The sequence below is a fragment of the Odontesthes bonariensis genome, chromosome 20 (genome assembly GCF_027942865.1).
Source record: "Odontesthes bonariensis isolate fOdoBon6 chromosome 20, fOdoBon6.hap1, whole genome shotgun sequence".
Lineage (NCBI taxonomy): Eukaryota > Metazoa > Chordata > Actinopteri > Atheriniformes > Atherinopsidae > Odontesthes > Odontesthes bonariensis.
In genome coordinates, this window is record NC_134525.1 from 16,446,073 (window position 1) to 16,464,777 (window position 18,705).

The window sequence follows — 18,705 nt, forward strand, 5'->3', positions numbered from 1 at the left end:
GCTCCATTTCATCGTCTGTCCACTGTGGAAAATGCAGCAGTTTCACAGTTCATGGTTATAAGTTGTGGGAACACTCTGGTGGGAGGTTGTCTTGTGTGTCAAGTCTCATGACTGGAACTGCGACCAGTAAGTATTAAACTGCGTAGTCTGTGACAATGTGTATTTTTCTAAACCTTACAATGTAACATCTAAAGCTTTTCTAACATCTGAAAGTATTTTCAACTTCTAAACATAAGCATTTGCAGGTGGGTGCGAAGAAGAAAAGTAATGGCAAGTGGGAGCAGAAGTATAGAAATGAAAGGGCTCCTGAAAATAGAAATACGTATGGGATTTGATCTTACTATCTCTTGCTTGAAAGTAAGGGGGCATTTTTGGCCAAATCAAAAGTGTCGACTTCATAATGTCACAAACGTCACATCATCATTTCAAGACAGGAGTGGATGGGAGCTGTATCACCTTAGAGTACAGGAAGAAGGAATAATAGCAGTGGAACATTTTTTGAGGCTCTTTTGCAAAATTGCAACGTATTGTTCCAGAGATCACGGTTTTACAATCTAACATGAGATTGCATTCATTTATTTCACAACATACGTATTTGTTTGTCGTCTATCTGGTGGTTTGATTTTCAAACAAGGTGGTTCACCATTTCATTGTAACATTTTTTTCTCTGACCAACAATTTGCTCTTGTATTTGCATTGGAAATGATGCTGCAGTGTGCTACAAAATCATAAGTCTATATGGACAGATTATATATGCAGGTTTAAAGTCACCACAAGCTAAGTCTGTACTGTGCCGAAGTGAAACTTTATGGAAGGCTTTAAAATGTTTCGTCGACAATATGAATTACTTCTGCAATTTACAAAGGAAAGGAAATGTAACTACATGCATATATATATGTTCTTTTGTTCAGCATTAAATTAATTCCCTTGCGTTTAAGTTCTGATAACCAAAGGTGTGTATTGCACATGAAATTAAACTTGCCTGGCTCTAGGAGACACCAGGCCCCATTCAGAAATTACGGCTATCATGAAGGTGGCTATCACCTGTCTTTGTTATCTCAGGTTTTTTCCTCTCCAGGCTCTGTGCTCACCTCCATAAAAAGTGTCAGTTTAATGCTTGTTCCACATAAAATGGACCAATCGTGTGTTGCCTATTCCAATCTTGAAGAGGTTGTTATGATGGAGAGCTGTGAAGACTATAAAAAAAAGCAAAAGAATCACTCAATATGCTTTCAAGGCCTGCCGTTTAATTCTAATATGGTGGCTGCAAAATATAGCTCTTCCAGTCTAAACTTGATACATTCAAACATGATGCTAAGGACGTGAACTGTGTGGCAATGCCCTACAGTTTTTGTCAATTCACTGTAAAATGAATCCTATTGACTGTATATTCTCACTGATAAATACCATTAGAAAAACAAAACATAATTTTTATAACCTCGCTCTTATTAGCTATCATGAATGAAGAACTAACTTGACTGCAAATGAGAACCAAGCATAAAAATGTCTTTCGCCCTTACATTTGTGCAGTCACCTTTTGAATGCATGCGCAGTTTATGTTACTGTAGCAAGATGGCGTATAACGCTACCTTGATAGGTGACACTGCTAAAGATTGGCTGATGGGGTTTGCATAAGTATCACATCACTTCAGCTGACAATCTGCATGGCACATGTACAAAATCCTAGTATTGTAAATGTAAATATAAATGTACTTTATTTATACAGCCCTTTACAGACAATCCTTTTGGTGTACCAAAGTGCTTTACAGCAGGTAATGAATAAAGAGAAGAATAAGTAAAAACAAATAAAAACAATAAAAGAACAGTGAAAGCAATAAAATACAATAAAATTGAATAAGATAAAAGTGTCATCATACTACTGGGTATTAAAACCCATCCTAAATAAGTAGGTTTTTAGCCTAGATTTGAAGAGGCCCAGGTCAGAAATAAGACGCAGCTCGATGGGGAGCTTATTCCACAGCCTGGGGGTAAAAGTAAAAGAATAAAAAAAAGGGCGGCTCTTTTTATGGCCGATTTACAATGGGCCTACTGTGCAGAAGTGCTCATTTCATGATATATTGCCAGGAAAACAGCAAATAGGCGCAACAATTCTGTGAGACGTGTGGACATGAAAGGATATTCAGTATATAAGGACATACAAGTATGTATAGATTTTTTTTTTCTACAATTCCATAAAGCTTGAAGTCAATATTCAGTATGACCTTGTTTACTCTTCAACACAGACTGAAACCTCTTAGACTAGCTTTCCTGTAATTTTTAGTGATAACCACCGTATCACAGATAAATCAGCTTAACATCGGGATTGGCCAACATTCAGCTTGTTGACTGCAGTCGCCCTATTTGTAAAAGGGATAACATAAACTGATGGCCGTAGCCGCTGTTTGTCTGATGTTGCATTGCCTTTGTCCTGAAACTAACGGGATTAGCCTGCAGCTGCAGATTCAACAAATATCCAACAGGTGGAAGCCTAGTGCCATAGAGAGCGATTTATTTTTTCCCAAGAACATTTAGTTGGGCCAATCAAGTACGGAAAAGTCATTGAGTAGGTAATAGTTTTACATGCTAAAATGGCTTTTCAAAATTTTTCACACAAAGGATTTTTTTTCCTTGCAAAGGTTTTTGATAAATGTTGGTCAATACATTTGTATGAAAGAATTGGTGCTCATTTGAGGACAGTTTGATGAATGGCTGAAATACTGTTTTGTCATTTTTTTCATTATACATATTTGTCATTTAACCAATACTAAAGGAAGAAATAAATGGGAAAAACAATTAGTATCCGGTCTGAGACAAATTATTACTTTTAACATCGTCATCAGAATCGGGCCATTATTTCCCGATTGCTACATCCCGAGTAATTTCTTTAAGTAGTCTTCAAGAATAGCTCTCCAGGCTTCTTGAAGGACATCCCAAAGCTCTTTTTATGGAGAAGAGAAAGTGATTAATATTTGAGTGATGAATCCTCTGGGAAGACCTTTTGCTGAATTTCAATCTACTTCTTGTGTCATTTGATATACCTCAATCTTTTCTCCCTATTTCTCCTCCTGAGGACTGACTTCTTGACAACCACCCTTCCATGGACACCATTTCTGATGAGGCGACGATGAACAATCGATGGATCAACTGAAGGTCCAGATGCATTTCTCAGGTTCTGTATCAGGTGTTGGTGGATTATTTTTTCTTATTTTTGTCTATATATGTCTATTCCTGTAGATAGTTTTTTAGACCTACCACTTGTTTAAGGACACACTGCACACCATGCTGAGGTATACCAAATTTTCAGCTCATAGTCTTTGGGAATCACCTTGTTGGTGAAAGAATATCATTTAGTTTCTGTCCAACTGTGTTATTTTTGGAATTTTTCATAGGTGCAGCTCAAGAGATGTGAATAAATGATGTGCCTTTGTGACAGACTGCTGGCGACATAGTGCTAAAGATGCTATTCAAAAAGTGTTCAGCTAAGTTGTACATGTGTCAAGTTGTTATATGTAGACACAACACTGGTTTATCCCTTCAATTATATGCTTTTTAAATGCTTGAATGATTTATGAGTCAGTGGTGAGTGGTTTGAGTGGATTAGGTGGCTCTGAAAGTGGTCCGTTATGAGGACTAGCCTGATAATGAGAGAGAGGGCAGCCAATTTCCAAAGAAAAAGGCCCCTTCAAAATAACATTAAAATAAATGAGGGAATCGAGACTTTTGCACAGCATCATAAATCTCAAATTCTGAACATAATCTGTTCCAGAGTGTGTTATGCGCTCAGTGGAAATGAACAAAACTCTGGCCCCAGGTTCAACATTCCTCCTTGCACCAATAATCTTATTTTGTAGTGCACCCCTCTGACTTTTGTTTTCCATGATTTTGTTTCTATTTGAACAGAAAATATGAAAGCGGAAACTCCTGACCACTTCGTTAACAATTGTCCCTCGTTTCAGTACAATAACAGGTGGTAACCAGCTGGTTTTGCCAGCCTTACTGCTTGACTTCAAATACTTGTTTGTTGTATTTGTAAGAAACAGTGCATGTTGCTCTTCCTCTACCAAAGGACACTTGCTTCTATTAAAACAACATCCAGCTGCCAGGTATTTTGTACATCTTTGCTATCTATTTTGAGGCAGCATTCAATTCAGTTAGAAAAAGCACTAAAAAGGAAAGTGAATATGCAAAAAAAAAGCACTCAGCCAGTGCTCTCAAAAATGTTTCTTGGGTGTTAATCTTCATAGTTGAAACCTGATTAGAGGGTTCTCACAGTGCCCTAAACTGCTTTTTAAAAGCTCAGAACCATAACTTTCAGACAGGCATGTTAGGAAAGAAGTGTCATCCTGCAAACAGAGTGATGCTTTTCCATCGCCTACACAGGTTTGCTAATTTGTTAACTCCATGTTAAACTTTTTGCCACTGTGTGAGTGTTACGCTGAGAGGGAAGGTGAAACAGGCTGTGTGTCACCAGCATTCCAATCTTTCTCTGTTAATCTGGTGTCAAGTTAATAGCAATTAGGTCGCGGTCTCCATCTGACGGCAATCTAGAGGAGGCCATGGGTTATCGGCTTAACTGAGGCATGACAGACAGACACAGACAACTTTCTAATTTAAGAGGTACTTCATGACAAGAGATGCTGCATTGAACGCAATCTAATGTCATAAAAGACAAAAGTAAATGGCCCAGAGAGACAGGTGGCTAAAAGGGAAAAGAAGTTTGACGTACTCCACGCCTATCGTCTCTTAATGAAGATTTGGTGGAAGCACTTTGCGGAATTATTTTAAGGGAAGTTTATTTTCTCTTTCCTTGAGAATTTACCCAAAGTTACAGAGGCATTTTATCATTTTGCTGCAATTTCCTATTGAATCAAGCACCTCAGGGACCAGGTGTACAGCACGTGTTGTATCAATTCAATAAACTGTGCAGTCTGATGGAGACTCAACTGAAAAAAAGTAATCTAACCACAGAAAAAGGTGTGCAGACTGTACAGAGGGAGCGAGGCAGAATGATAGAAAGACAATAAGGATGGTAGAATGGTTGTCATCCGTCAGAGACGTCCCTCAGCAATGTCCTGTGTCTATTCAGCGCCTGCTCATGACATCCATGCAGGAGAAACTAATCTCTCGTCCATGATAGGGCCCTGGCCTTGATACCAGATCAGCTGAAGTAAAACACATCAGGCTGCTGACAAACCACCATTTCTCCCTGGGAAAAAAATGAAGCCATCAATCATTGACACGAGCCAGTAAAATTACCAACTCACAACCTTCTACAGAAATGCCTTTCATCTTTTACTCCCCCACCCCTTGTGTCGACCTGTCTTTACCAGATGCAAATGATAACCCACTTGGACAGATACCAGATTTGGAAGTTTTTTTTTAGGCTTTATATTACGAACCCTTCATCATAAATCGTGCATCGACTAAATATTCTGAATATTTCTTATTATTAAATAGGGCAGGGGTATCTGTTTCATACACATATGGATTTACAGAAATCCTAATTCAAATCATATGCTGGTGCCGTGGGCTGGCTGATAGCAACAGAAAGAGAGAGTAATGTTGAATACGTATTTTTGTTGAGGCTGACTAATGATAGACAAATAGCTGGTTTCAATCCTATGGCGAGTGGGAGGGTACATTCCAGCAGTGTGCCGATTACAGCTGTCTGTTTTGTAACTGACTGAACACTGACTGAACACTCTGCTCCTAAACTGCAAATATCCAATCAAAGTTTGGAAACAGTAAGCAGGCACAGGGGGAAAGCTTTTGATTTTTAAATATGGTGACACGGTGTGCATGGGGTTTCAAAGGGAATAAAAAAAAAAGTACACTTCAAAGAGCGAAAGGATTGTGTTATTATTTCAGGGTTGGGAAAAAAAAAACAAAGATTTAATCAAAACGATTAAATGGAAAAAGTGGAGAAAGCAATAGTGTTATTCTATCTCAATACGAGGTGCAACCCAAACCAATCTCATGGCAAAGCTCATGATAGAACTGGCGGCCAACCGCACAAGAACATGTCACTATGATGCTTTGTGTGAAACAACATGAGACTTTACAGAGACAGCAAGAAAGGTCCTTTGTCTGATTTCCAAAAGGCACAGGACTTTCCCTCAGTTGGCTTGTGGTTCAACACTGATATATTACTGTCATTTTTTATTTATTTTTTTTGTTTTTACAGTAGATATAGATATAGATATATCTATATCTATATCTATCTATGTCATGGTATTTTGTACCAAGGTGCTTTATGTAGATTTGTATGTTATTTTATGCTTGCCTTCATGTGCCTTCATTTGTCTTTTGTTTGGTTAGGATTAGGGACAAAAATGACTTATTTAGGTTTTGTTTAACTTTTGTTAAATTTATTGTTTTATGAAAATATTTCTGCATTGAAATTAATTTATTAATTTATCATTTAACATTTATTGCCTTAATGTCTGAGACTACACAGTGCTTTTAAAAAAAAATATTTCTATGGCAACAATCTCCTCCAACCCAGCTCCACTTTAACCACTGTTTTGCGATAAACCAGGTTAACTCCTTTGCTTTGTGTTAATTATTTTTCAGCCTACTATTTGTTAAAATTGTTTTTCCCTCATATTGTCCCTCATGTTGTCCATTGACAAGCTTGTCAGCCTGACAGCGGTAGTGCAGAGAGAGGTCGGTGTCTGACAGAGACCATCAGAGACGGCAATACAACAGATATCGTAGTTTTGTACGAGTTGTACTCAATAGTCTGTTTGAGCTTTGATGCCCTCACTTTATCAATATGAGGCTCCAGTCCATGGTGGTGTGGTGGTAAGCACAGTAAGAGGGTTCCTGGTTCATATCCCAGCTGGGGCCTTTCTGTGTGGAGTTTGTATGTTCTCCCTGTGTATGTGTGCGTTTTATCCAGGTACTCTGGTTTCCTCCTACCATCTAAAAACGTGCATGCTAGATTATTGGTGGCTCTAAATTGTCCCTAGAAGTGAGTGTGCATGGTTGTTTTTCTTTTCTCTCACCCAATGACAGCTGGGATAGGCTCCAGCCCCCCTGCGACCCCGAGTTGGATTTAGCGGGTATTGAAAACGGATGGTTGGATGTACATTATCAATATTATTGTTCCCACAAGCAGAAATTTCTTTCATTTTTCTGATAATTTCTGTCTGGCACATCATAGCCTACTGCTCAGGATGGACAGACACAGCAGGAGCAACTTTATCTTTAGTTTTCACTCTGAAAAAGAGGCACTCGGTCTAGCACTATCCATCTCAGTGGCTGTGTTGGCTCTTTACTCCTTGAAAACAATTGAAAGAAGAGCAAAGGTGCTCAGGCAAAAGTGTTATGTGGATATAACAGGCTTATATTACAGGCTTTAGCATGATTGTGGATACCTGCAGAGTTACTCTCTCCCTTATCAAGTGACATAGTATGTTAAAAATGTGCTGTGAACAGGACAAATATACATTAATCCCATGTGCACCCTCTGTAGTTTGCTTTGCCCACTGGTGCCTCCTTTGGGAAAAACCTGCAGGACATCAGGCCCCCAAAAAGAGGACAAAGATGTTTTGTAGGTCAGAACTGAGAATAACATGACCTGAGACACTTTTTTATTGTATTTTTGGATATGTTTAGACCTCAGCCAGGGTTGTTACCCTCACATCATGTATTCCATACATCAATTAGTGCACATCCTGATGGCTTTTTTCCCTTTAAACAACAAACTTAAAAATCAAATTGGAAAATGTGGAGTAATGCGTGAGTTATCTGCCAAATGGGGCTCTATTGGAAATAGATATCATCTTCTCTGTTTGTTTAAGCCCAGGCCTTTGTGTCTGTGACACCGTCACTATTGCTGCCAGCAATAGAGAAACAGATGTGAGGATGCCAGTGCGGATAAATATGCAAAATGCAATTATCTTATGTAAACCACCTAGCAATATTCATTGTGTACTGGATAAATAGTCAACTGAAACTAGTTAAAGAGAACAGTCTAATGATGAGCAAGAAAAAGAGAGAAAAAATGACAGCCATATTTTAAAAATCGGCTGGTTTCCTTCATGGATGTTTTAAAAATACATATTTAGACAGGAATTTAAATAATCAAATGATGGGTTTTTATTCAGGCTTGTGAAATGTGATGAGACGGAAAAAAATCCTTACAATAACTACAAGACTAATCACTGGATGTACATGATGAGAGAGGTCTTTAAATCCTCACAGATCTAAAGTAATTATCTCATCGCTATCATTAAGCCATGATTACTGATTTGAAACAAGTCAGTATGTTATATAAAAGCTAATTGTAAATGCTTGGTTAAACCACATTTTTATAATTTATCTCTCATAATAAAGATGGATAAAGACCTCAATATAGGAGACAATGCCACACAAAGAAAGAAAGGAGCTGGCGGGGAGGTCTGGAAGGTGACTAACATACCTCAATTATTGATTTTGTCTTTGAATTGACAGGGGATTAATTCTCCTTATCTGTACAGCACACATGTGTATCCCAGGGTTGAATCAATGACATCTGCCATGTCTCTGAATGGAATCCTAATCATCAAATGTCAGGTATATCAGATTGCTATGATGCTCCAATGTGGTGGCATGTTGCCCCGGCAAAGGGGAGACAGAAGATATCTGACAAGATGGCAGAAAGGGAGCTTCATTCAGTAACAGGAAAGCAACGTCAATGTGACAGCAAGTGAGAAAAAATAGTCTTGTATCAACTTCAAATGAGCAAACAAATAAATGGTATTGTTGGCTGTGGTGTAGGAGGAGTGCAGAGTCAGTATGAAGCACTACTTTAGCAGAACTCAGTCTCTTTAACAAGAAAATGTTGTGTCAAATAACAAGTTTCGTGGAGAAACATGAAAATACATGTAGAGTGTATATACAGAAACTATATACAAATATACAGTGTGGTAAAAAGAAAAACTTAAAAAAGGTCATTATTTGGATTTAACCAAGCAGGTGATCTGGGGCAACATTATATGTCCAAAAAATGAGGACAGCTGACTGCCTGAATAAACCAGATAAATAGGTCTTTCCATTTCATCTCTCCATCCATTTTCTGTACCCACTGTCATCAATTCAGGGTCACGGGGGCACTGGAGCCCATCCCAGCTGCTATTGGGCCAGAGACAAGGCACACGCTGGACAGGTTGCCAGTATATCACATGAAAGTTATTCCATCAATAGGTTTTCTTAGATATGTACAGGGATATTTCTAGATAACAATGCCGTGCTTCATCAAGCTCAAATTGTTAGAGTGGTTCAGGGAGTGTGAGACATCATTCTCACACATGGATTGGCCACCACATAGTGGAGACCTTAAGACCCCATTGTTGTTATGTGCTACAGAAGACCTTATGAAGCTCTCTGCCTTACTAATATAAGAGCTTTGCAAAAACATTATTGCAAGTGATGGAGGCAAATGTGACATTGCATTAGCTAATTCAAACAAGCGGTAACACATCATTTGTTATACAACACTTTGAGAGTTAAGCTTGTTTCCAAACTTTCTAGGAATCTAAGGCTCTCTGTATGTTTTCACAGGATGAACACCTGCAGGATATATTATCTTCGCATAGCTGTGAAGTTGGTTTTTGAATGTTTGTAGCTTCAAACTAGCTGGTGTTAGCTTTTCCTCCATTCAATATTTACTTTACAACTACCAGCAGTGAACACTGTAGCTACATGTTAAGTACAGCATGCGTATGAAGGACTCAAGAGTTGGTGACAGCCTTGGGTTGACGAGCAAAAGTTAGGAGGAGGGTAATGCAGTTAATTACCATTGCTGTTTAGTAATTAGCAAAGTAATATAAATACTTTTTGTGCTGGGTAATTGATTTTTCTTTCCAATAACTCTTTCTTTATACCTCTCATACATCAACCTGTTTTATAGTGCAGAGAGCTCTAATCGATTGCAAGCTGCCTGGTGCAGATGGTAAATCTTTATGGAGTGACACGTCATTCATTTTGGCTGCTCATCTTAGTGGGATCTGAGTGCCCTTTGCCCCAGCTGTGGACATCAATACATACCACCACTGTGGGGGTAATTATCTTATGATAGCCTCCTGTTTTAGGAGAGGTTAACTGCTGTCTCCAGGGATCAGACACCTCATGCATCTCTGGAAGATGGACAGTAGGCATTTGGAAAAAAAAGTCTTAGACACAGAAGCAGTTGCACACATCCACCCTCCGAGCAGCAAAACTGGCAAACACACATATCGGCCCGCCCCCACGCACACCCACATAAGTACACACCGGTGCTCTCCAGATGGATGGCGACTTTGATAATGGTTGAAATGAAGAAGCGGATCAGTGGAGTCCATCCTCTCTTTTTGACAGTTATGACTCAAAACTCCTCTGAGACCTGCACCATATTGAAGTCTGGAAATGAACAATCAACGTGGGACAGAGCAGAGCTGCACACAGAGGCCTTGCACACTGCAGTAGGTCTGGCCATCACTCAGCCGCAATTTACTACAACTACGTGAAACAGGGTTTTTGAAAATGAGGAAACAGTTTCATCATCTACACCCAACTTTCTTCTCTGTAAAATGTACACAGCTTTTATTTAAGGTGTAAATGCAAAGTGCAATTGCATCAGGACAAATTAGTGCTGACAATGGGTCTGTGAGAGTAAGCTCATCTACATTAGCACAGTGTGCTTACATGCACAACTGAGTCAAGCTAAGGTTATAGTTCAACCTGGCGTTTTTGTTGGACCAGTGTCCTTGCCTCGGAATATATGCACTGGATGGATGGAATTATTGACTGAGGTATGTCCAACGCCGCAATACTGCGAACTGTGTGAGAATGTTCAAGGTGTTCTGCTGCTTCTAACTCTCTTTATGGGAGATTATAATACATTATAAGTATAGCTGAATTCCCAGCACAGATGTTGTCTCTTTGAGCTGCCTAAATGGTGATTTTGTCAGATGAAAGTCAGGATTTTCTAAGAGTGGCCATGCTTTAAGTGACCGTGCGTTGAAATATAGTTTTAATGGGCTCACAATTACTGCCACACTTAGCTGTCTGACAAAAGAAGAAAAAAAGGAAAATATGTGCACGAGAGCAGCTTTATTGGGAATTTCGCTGTAATAATATGTACTTATATTTAACTGTTTTTTTTCAAAAAGATGCAAAAAGATGGAACTTTATAGCAGGTATAGAACATCTTGTGCCATTTGAGTCTAGTTGAGTGCCTACATTCAGGAGTGGCCGGACTTCCACCGCATTATGTTTGTGTGTCCAGCTTTGATAGCTGGTTTTGGTTTGAATGACACACTACATTTATTTTGGTGGTGTCATGCTGACTTAATTATTACCTCCCAAAAAAAATAAGTGTAAACGAGACATACATGTTGAAGGAATCTATAGCTTTTCCTACACAGCTCATACTGTACATGACTATCTTCCTGCTAGAGCCCACAGGCTGCTTACATCCAACACAGACTGACAGTTAGCAAAAAGGGACTTCTGAACTTATTGCCTTATGCTTTTTAGTTGTTGTAATTAACACTGAGGCTAATCTGATGTCAGGTTTCTGGTGACAACCTATAATGAAACACAATGTGTCTGTTACTTCCTCCCACTAATCAGAATCAAGACAGACTTATTAAAGCTCTGCTCTTTGTTCTCTAATGTCTTAGATGTGGAGCTGTCACTTCTCTGTGCTGTCAGGTTTCTTCTGTGCTTGTCAGTGCTCATTTAATACCCTTCAGGAACATTTAAGCGCTGGCTTCAAAGTGTGAAGAGAACAACTTGTAATAGTGACAGTGCTGACGCAAGGACAGTTATCAGTAATAGGAATAAGGAACATGAGAAAGATCAAAGTAAAAATCCCACTGATAGTGTGGATTAAAGATAATCTTTGTGATTACCACAGCATGTGGCATGTTAGTTGGGTGGCGACAGACCACCCAGAGATGTACATGAACTTAAAGTGATGGGAGGCCACCGCAGCACAGGCAGGCGCTAACTGTAAACCCCTAAAAAAAACACGCTTTTCCCTCAGAGGCAGCGAGCAACACCATAAACAAACTTTAACTGCGGCAGCTGTATCTGAACCCCTGTTTGCTGTGGTGTGGCGCTATTCCGCCTGTCTCCTCTCTAATACTTCCTCCAACAACATAAACAACTTGACAATTAGCAAACTGTTTGTACAAACATGTACAGCACTGAATCCTCTGGGAGTGCAGCTGCCTGAGATTGTGTGGTGTGTGGTGCATGGACTCAGGCAAACAGGAATAGCTGCAAAGATGGAAAAAGAGTAAGAGTGCAACTGAACTTTGCTCGTGCATAGATGTGTGTGTGTGAAGAGAAAACTGCTGATGGGCTTTGTGGATTGGATGTTCATTAACACGTCTGCCACTTTGATCCTTTGATAAAGGGAGGAGGGGATCATAAACACAGGAGAGGACTGATTTAGGGCTCCTTTTACTTTTTCCAGGACAGTGGAGAGAGGAAAAGTTTTAGATGACAAGAAAGTAAGAGTTGATAACAGATACAAAGAGAGGAATTGCTTGAGGGGAGGACGACAACAACCAGCCCGTGGAGATGTAGAGAGCTAGTTGAAATGAGATAACGGGAACATCCAGCAGCTGATATAGCTGGAAAGAGACCATCTATTTCCATCTTGCACTCACCATCAGTGGAGCAGCCTGTGGATCCGTCGCTGGAGCAGTAGCGCATCTCGATCCTCTGTCTGCCCACTTCCAGCAGGCTTGGGTCTGGGATGCGAGCTTTGCAAGTGTAGCGGAAACGTTGCTCATAGTGGCCGCCATTGTCGGAGATGTTGACGGGCGTCCAGGGAGTCCAGGGTGTGGTCTTCTTGAGGTCAGGACATGGCAGCGTGTTGCATGACTGATACTCCTGCGGGCAAAAAAAAAGAGGAATCCTTTTACTGCATTTAACCTACAGCTTTATTTTTTCATGGCAAATACACTAGCAGGCAGGTGAATCTGACACATGTTAAGTAGAAGGAGATAATCACATCAGTGAAGCAATAATTAGGATGACACAAATTTGAATTATCTTTTTCACCAACTTAATGAATGGCACAGTTGCTTTTGAAATTCTCTGAAGGGAGCCATGAAAAGAAACAGCTTATTTTATGAGCACGAAAACAGCCTTTTCAGAGCTTTTACTGTCACTCATCCTTGAAAGCCTCTTTGGTCTAGTTTCGGCTGGTTTAGCCTGCTATATGTTACCAGATTCAGGGCCACTGACTCCCCAAAATACTCTCAACATGCCCCGCCACTCTGCCGTCACGCTGTGACTAAGGATACATTCCCATTAGACTACTTCCTGAACACGACAAGAGGCAAACAAGCCAAGCAGGAAAGGTCATTGATCAAGCTTAATTTATAACCAAGGTGAATAGAAAGGGGATGGAAAGAGAGGGATAGAGTGGTGACAAAAGCGTTGACAGAGAAAGAGGAAAGGATGTTGAAGAAGAGGTAAAAGAAGATGGTATCAGTGACAATGTTTCACCTATCCACATTTAGTTTTGGGATTAGGCAGTAAAAATAAACAACACAGTACTGAAGCTTTGATATTATGATGTGTAAGACCTATTCAGGAGTGCCTTCCCTCAGCCAATATGCTGCTTTTTCTGCGCTGCTGTTGTTGATCATATGACTCACGAATATAATAAGTGGGTAAATGGCAGTCGAGCAGTCTTCTACGCCCAGCTAAAAATGAAGGTGTTGGAGGAAGCGACACATTTTGAAGTAATTGACACCCTTGAAGAGAAGGTGAGATGGCCGCCATTTTCTTCAACACTTGTTTATTTATGCTGAATAGGACTTGAGTGACTGCCAGACCTTGACAAAATAAGATAAGAGTTTCTCTCACCACATCCGTCAGCCTGTCACATGGGGTAGCCTGACAGGTCAGCTGAGAAGAGCTCCATACATTATACAGTACAAAGGCCTATATTTCACCATCTCACTTCCTGTTTCTATTCCCTCTCATAATCTCGTTTTGCATCCATCCATCCATCTTTACATTTCTTTTGCTCAGTTTTTTAGATGGTCTTCATACCTCGCCTTCTGTCAATCTCTTCCTGTTTCTCTTTCCTTCCATATCTCTGTTTAATCTCTTTCTGCCTCTCTCCATTCACCCTCATTTCTATCACCCCCCTCACTCCTCCCCAGAGTATCAAGGTTAAAAACACAGGGAAGATTTAAATTCTGTTAAGGCCTCTGTGATGAATGGGGGTGTCACCTCCATTGCACTTCCTGTCTCTCTCCATCTAGCGCGGTAATCATCACCAAACATTAATATTTAACGTTCTCACACATTACAGACCAGCCCTAAATCTGTGAATATCAGCCAAAGAATGATAACAAAGAAAGACAAAAAAAAAAAAAAAAAAAAGTCTGCTTTAGCGTCTCGCCATGGGCGGCGGAAAAGCAACATATGGCACGAACAGGGCAAAAAAGGCAAACGATCTGTGGGTGTTTGTTGTGTGAGTTGTTGATGGTGGCCAAACACAGTAAATATTTAATGAGGCTTGTCTGGTAAGCATTTCTCCCTTTGCTCTCTAAGGATTAGTGTAGATGCAGAGGGCTGAGGAGATAATTACTGGGTTTAAAGCTAAACCTCATTCAAGGTCTCTGAAGGAATCCACATCAACTACAGCTCAAGCATATGCAGCTTACAAGGTGATAAGAATATACTGTATAATAAAGATATCCCATTGACTGAACTGAGTTCATACGGTGCCCCTACTTGTGTGCCCAGACACATGCCTTATAAGTTATCTTCACTGTAGACTCATTAAACAAATAGTCCCATTTATAAACAACATAAAATCTGGAGATCCCTAAATGAGAAGCCAGGGCTTCCCACTGGCTCCTGAGATAAATTTCAGAGTAAAAGATAGAAATAAGGTGATTGAAGGCTTGACTTTAATGTAGTTTGATTTAAAGAAAAAAAAATGGAGGCTATTACCTGCAATGTGGAGGGACAAGCCTCACCGTGTTTTGAATTATCAGGCAAACTATAATCCTCAGGATTGTTTTTGTGCTGAAGAAACACAATGCTTTCAGTGAATGCTAAATGTGACTGAAACTCAAGTCTGAAGTTTAATGTTTGTAAAAAAAAAGGTTAGTTTTGTCCTTGTCAGAAAATGCAAACATTTGATTCGAGAAATGTTAAAAAAAAGTTTAAAAAGTGTTTGTTCACATTTTTGAATGGTAAGAGTGACAAATAAGAGTCAAAAAGTACTATTTAGCTCCATTTTTGCCCTTTCAAAAATACTCAGAGACCTTTGGAGTCACCAATGGACTCTTTCAGATTATGCATCTGCACATGTTAAACTTCCATTGAAATAACCACATGCTGCTCAAAGAGATGTATCCATCTTTGTGAATCTTTGTAACCCTAGCCCAGTCACAGCCCTTCTACTTGTGAGTTGTATGCAGGGGTGGCTAAGTTTCAGTCTTTCTCCCCATGTACCTCACAGCTCTTGTGATCCCCTCCAGGTGGGTTGCGATTCTGGTAGATGTTTGCAGTTAATTTGCACCTTTTGTTCTCAACTCATTATTGTGACCTTGTTAATTATTAACACGAAAAAGGTTTGATTGTCACACCTCTGTAGTTAATCTGTTTATTAATACTGTATTGTCTGAAAGGCAATTTAACTCAGTATGAAATAAGTCATATTGCGAACCTTTATACGAGGCATTAATCAATCTAGATCTAAATCACTCAGTATAAGTATATAGTAATAATTAAAAAGTCAGAATGCCCACTCCCTTTTAATGGGTCACAAGTCATAAAAGATGGTAATCATTATTCTTATGGCATCTCTCAACCGTAGGGCTTTAATGAAATTTAAAGGCAATTGAATGTAACATTTTATTCAGCTTATTTTACATTAAGAAATGGCAACTTGTTTGATTAATAACAAGCAAACAATTACTACTGTGCCAGACTAAGATTAAGGCTAAGAAAGACCTCTATAACAGATTCTTTAGATGTCCATGATGTCTTTCTGGTCCTTTTCCCCCTTCTTTTCTAACTTTATAGCATCATGAGATGTATTTAAGTTTTCAGATATGTTATTAAATTCATCTATGTGTGACAGTGTAGGCATGTGTTGGGGACTGTATATTTAAAGAAAGCAGTCAAGCTAAGTCAGTTCTATTTTTACAGCCCATAATCACAAATCACATATTTACTAACGGGGGATTTACAATCTGCTCCGCACAGTCTGCGCTGGGATCCTTCAAAGAAGATGAAAAAAAGTCGTGTCTAACAAAGAGAAAAATTCTAAATGAGAAACAGAGGAGGGGTCCCTCTTCCAAGACTAACAGACATTCCATACATGCAGTGTATAAATGTTTATGGTGTGTTGAGTTTTATTCCGAGAGTTTTACAAAAAGATAGCGTTCAAGCTTACATCTGGCTGAATAAAAATGAACTTATGAGAGTATGATTACATGTGCCTATCTCCTGCATCAACCCTGTGCCACCTTGGGCTCTACAATAAGAAAAAAGTTAGACTCCTGCTGAGGGATTGTGGACAGTTAATTATTTTCTGCTGTGATTAAATGAGCTATGCTATAGTGGCTGTGGATGTGAATACACAATGGCCCAACTATAAAGAACAAAAACAAACCCTTCTGCTTTGAGAGTGTTTGAATAATGCATTGAAAAATAACCAGAGGCAACGGAAATAAACCTCAGTCCAAACCCATAACCCCAACACACACATACACCCACAAACAAATAATAAAAAGAGAATACTCCATTCATATGACAATCACTGCGCTTTAACAGTGAACAGGTCACCTTAAACATACATTGCACGCAGACCGTTGTATATGTGCCTGACAAAATCACGGAGTCCCATTCAATTAAATTTTGATGTTGTGTTGAAACATCTAGCTGATCTATTGAAACGATGACAGAATTCATTCTGTTTGACATGGATAAATAACAGGATGCAATACCAGAAAAAAAGAAAACAGGAAACATTTTCTTTAGCCACAATCACATCTTTACGTCAGAATAATTTAGTTAAAGTGAGAACAGCAGTGGAAAGCATGCTGAATACGACAGGTCACTGGAGGAACACAAAAATGGATTCAATTAGTCAGCTAATTTTAACCCGCACTCGCACTCTTTCTGGTAAGAGCGCCAGAGTGCATGATGGGCAAATGGAGAGCAGTCATTTTCTGCCGCGAAAAAACCTTTAACAGGCAGCTGCTCAGAGATGGGCAGCTCTGTTTCTGGCTGAGGCTCTGGAAGGTGGGCGAGAGGATGCTTGATAGTATCTTTACTGCCTAACACAAACAAGCTGCCTGGATGGTCCGTATATACTGCAGGTAGTTGCTGCACTGTTTGTGTGTCTATCTGCAAGATTGTCAACTTGACTACTGGGTAAAAAAAATGTTCCTTCAGGCTGGCACCCTGCGCTGATTTGTGTGTATGAGGGGTGTGCATATATGCATGCTTGAGTTATGGATTCAGGCAGTCTCTCTCTTCGTCCTTTCTGCTTATTTTTCAGGAGCTCTAAACTGAGGGCATATGAGCTGAGAAAGAAAGATTGAGGGAATGTATACCCTCAGTCTCTCTTTCTATATTTTCATAGAAACATGTGTAGTGGCGAGTTGAATACATTGTATGTGTTTATTTCTCTGTATGTGACTTTAGGTACAAAAGGACTACTGTGTCTTCTGACCAGCTGTGGGAGGTGAATAATAAGGAGTCGTGCCTCCTCTGCCTCCTACCATCATTACACTCATTATTCTCGTTATTGGACTGCGAGAGCTGAGAGTGTGTGTGCAAGAGAGGAGAGCAGGAGAGTTTGGACCAGATGTGAGCTGTGAGACTAAGTAACCCTCTGCTGTGCTAAAATCTTTATCTATTGTGGTGGAGTCCATGAAGACAGAGGCCTCATGTTCCTGAAGTCTCAGTGACACATCCGTTCAATTAGCAGCACCTACCAAAACACACTTTGTCAAACACTGACTCCTTTTTCTCTCTGTGTCTCCCCAGCAGTCTTGCTCCATGATGAAACCCGCTGTCGGCCAGGAGTCGGCCACACATCGGTGTGCACACAATGACTAACGCTGAACATTACAAAAATATACACCAGTGAGTTCCCACATCAGGCTGCCTACACAAACACAGGGTACTTAACTTTCATTTCACAGCTTGGCTGCATGACTGAACTCCTCACAGGTAAATAGAACAGCTCTCAATTTCATTAAGCAGCGCTTTGCATCGTCAGTTCTGCATGGCCCAAATTTGACTTATTCGACTCTGAGACGGAGATTCAGAAGAGCAGAATAGTTTTTTTTTATCATTGGACATAAGAGCTATTTGATGTACTATACTGTACACAGTAGGAAATACCACAGTGAGTTATATATATTTGGAAGATTGCTAAATTCTGAGGTAAGTCTTCTTTCATCCAAAAGATCTAGGAATTAAAGAGAATACCAGCATACCATTTACAATGAAGTTGTAACTCTCGACAAGCTCTAGTAAAAAATTATTTCTTATATACCACAGAGGGGCTTGAAAGATTGTGAACCCATGAGAATTTTCCACAATTCTACATTCTCAGATTACCACACAAGAGATCCCAAATAAAGAATTTAGGGGAAAATAGTATATTTGACCTTTGAAGCAATAACTGCAACAAAACGATTCTTTTAGTTTTTGATCAGTGCTGCACATCAGCTTTAG

General features: G+C 39.6%; 1 protein-coding gene across 4 annotated transcripts in view; it reads right to left on the reverse strand.

Annotated features, from left to right (window-relative positions):
* The window catches only part of sema5a (sema domain, seven thrombospondin repeats (type 1 and type 1-like), transmembrane domain (TM) and short cytoplasmic domain, (semaphorin) 5A), a 141,318-nt gene that overhangs the window by 20,574 nt on the left and 102,039 nt on the right, over positions 1 to 18,705 (reverse strand). For all 4 annotated transcript variants that reach the window (XR_012767694.1, XM_075452100.1, XM_075452101.1 and 1 more), the window contains one exon: positions 12,645 to 12,870. Coding sequence is in view for 3 of the 4 variants with exons in the window: in XM_075452100.1 (XP_075308215.1) it covers positions 12,645 to 12,870 (226 nt within the window). In the remaining variant the exon portion in view is untranslated. The remainder of the gene's footprint in view (positions 1 to 12,644; positions 12,871 to 18,705) is intronic.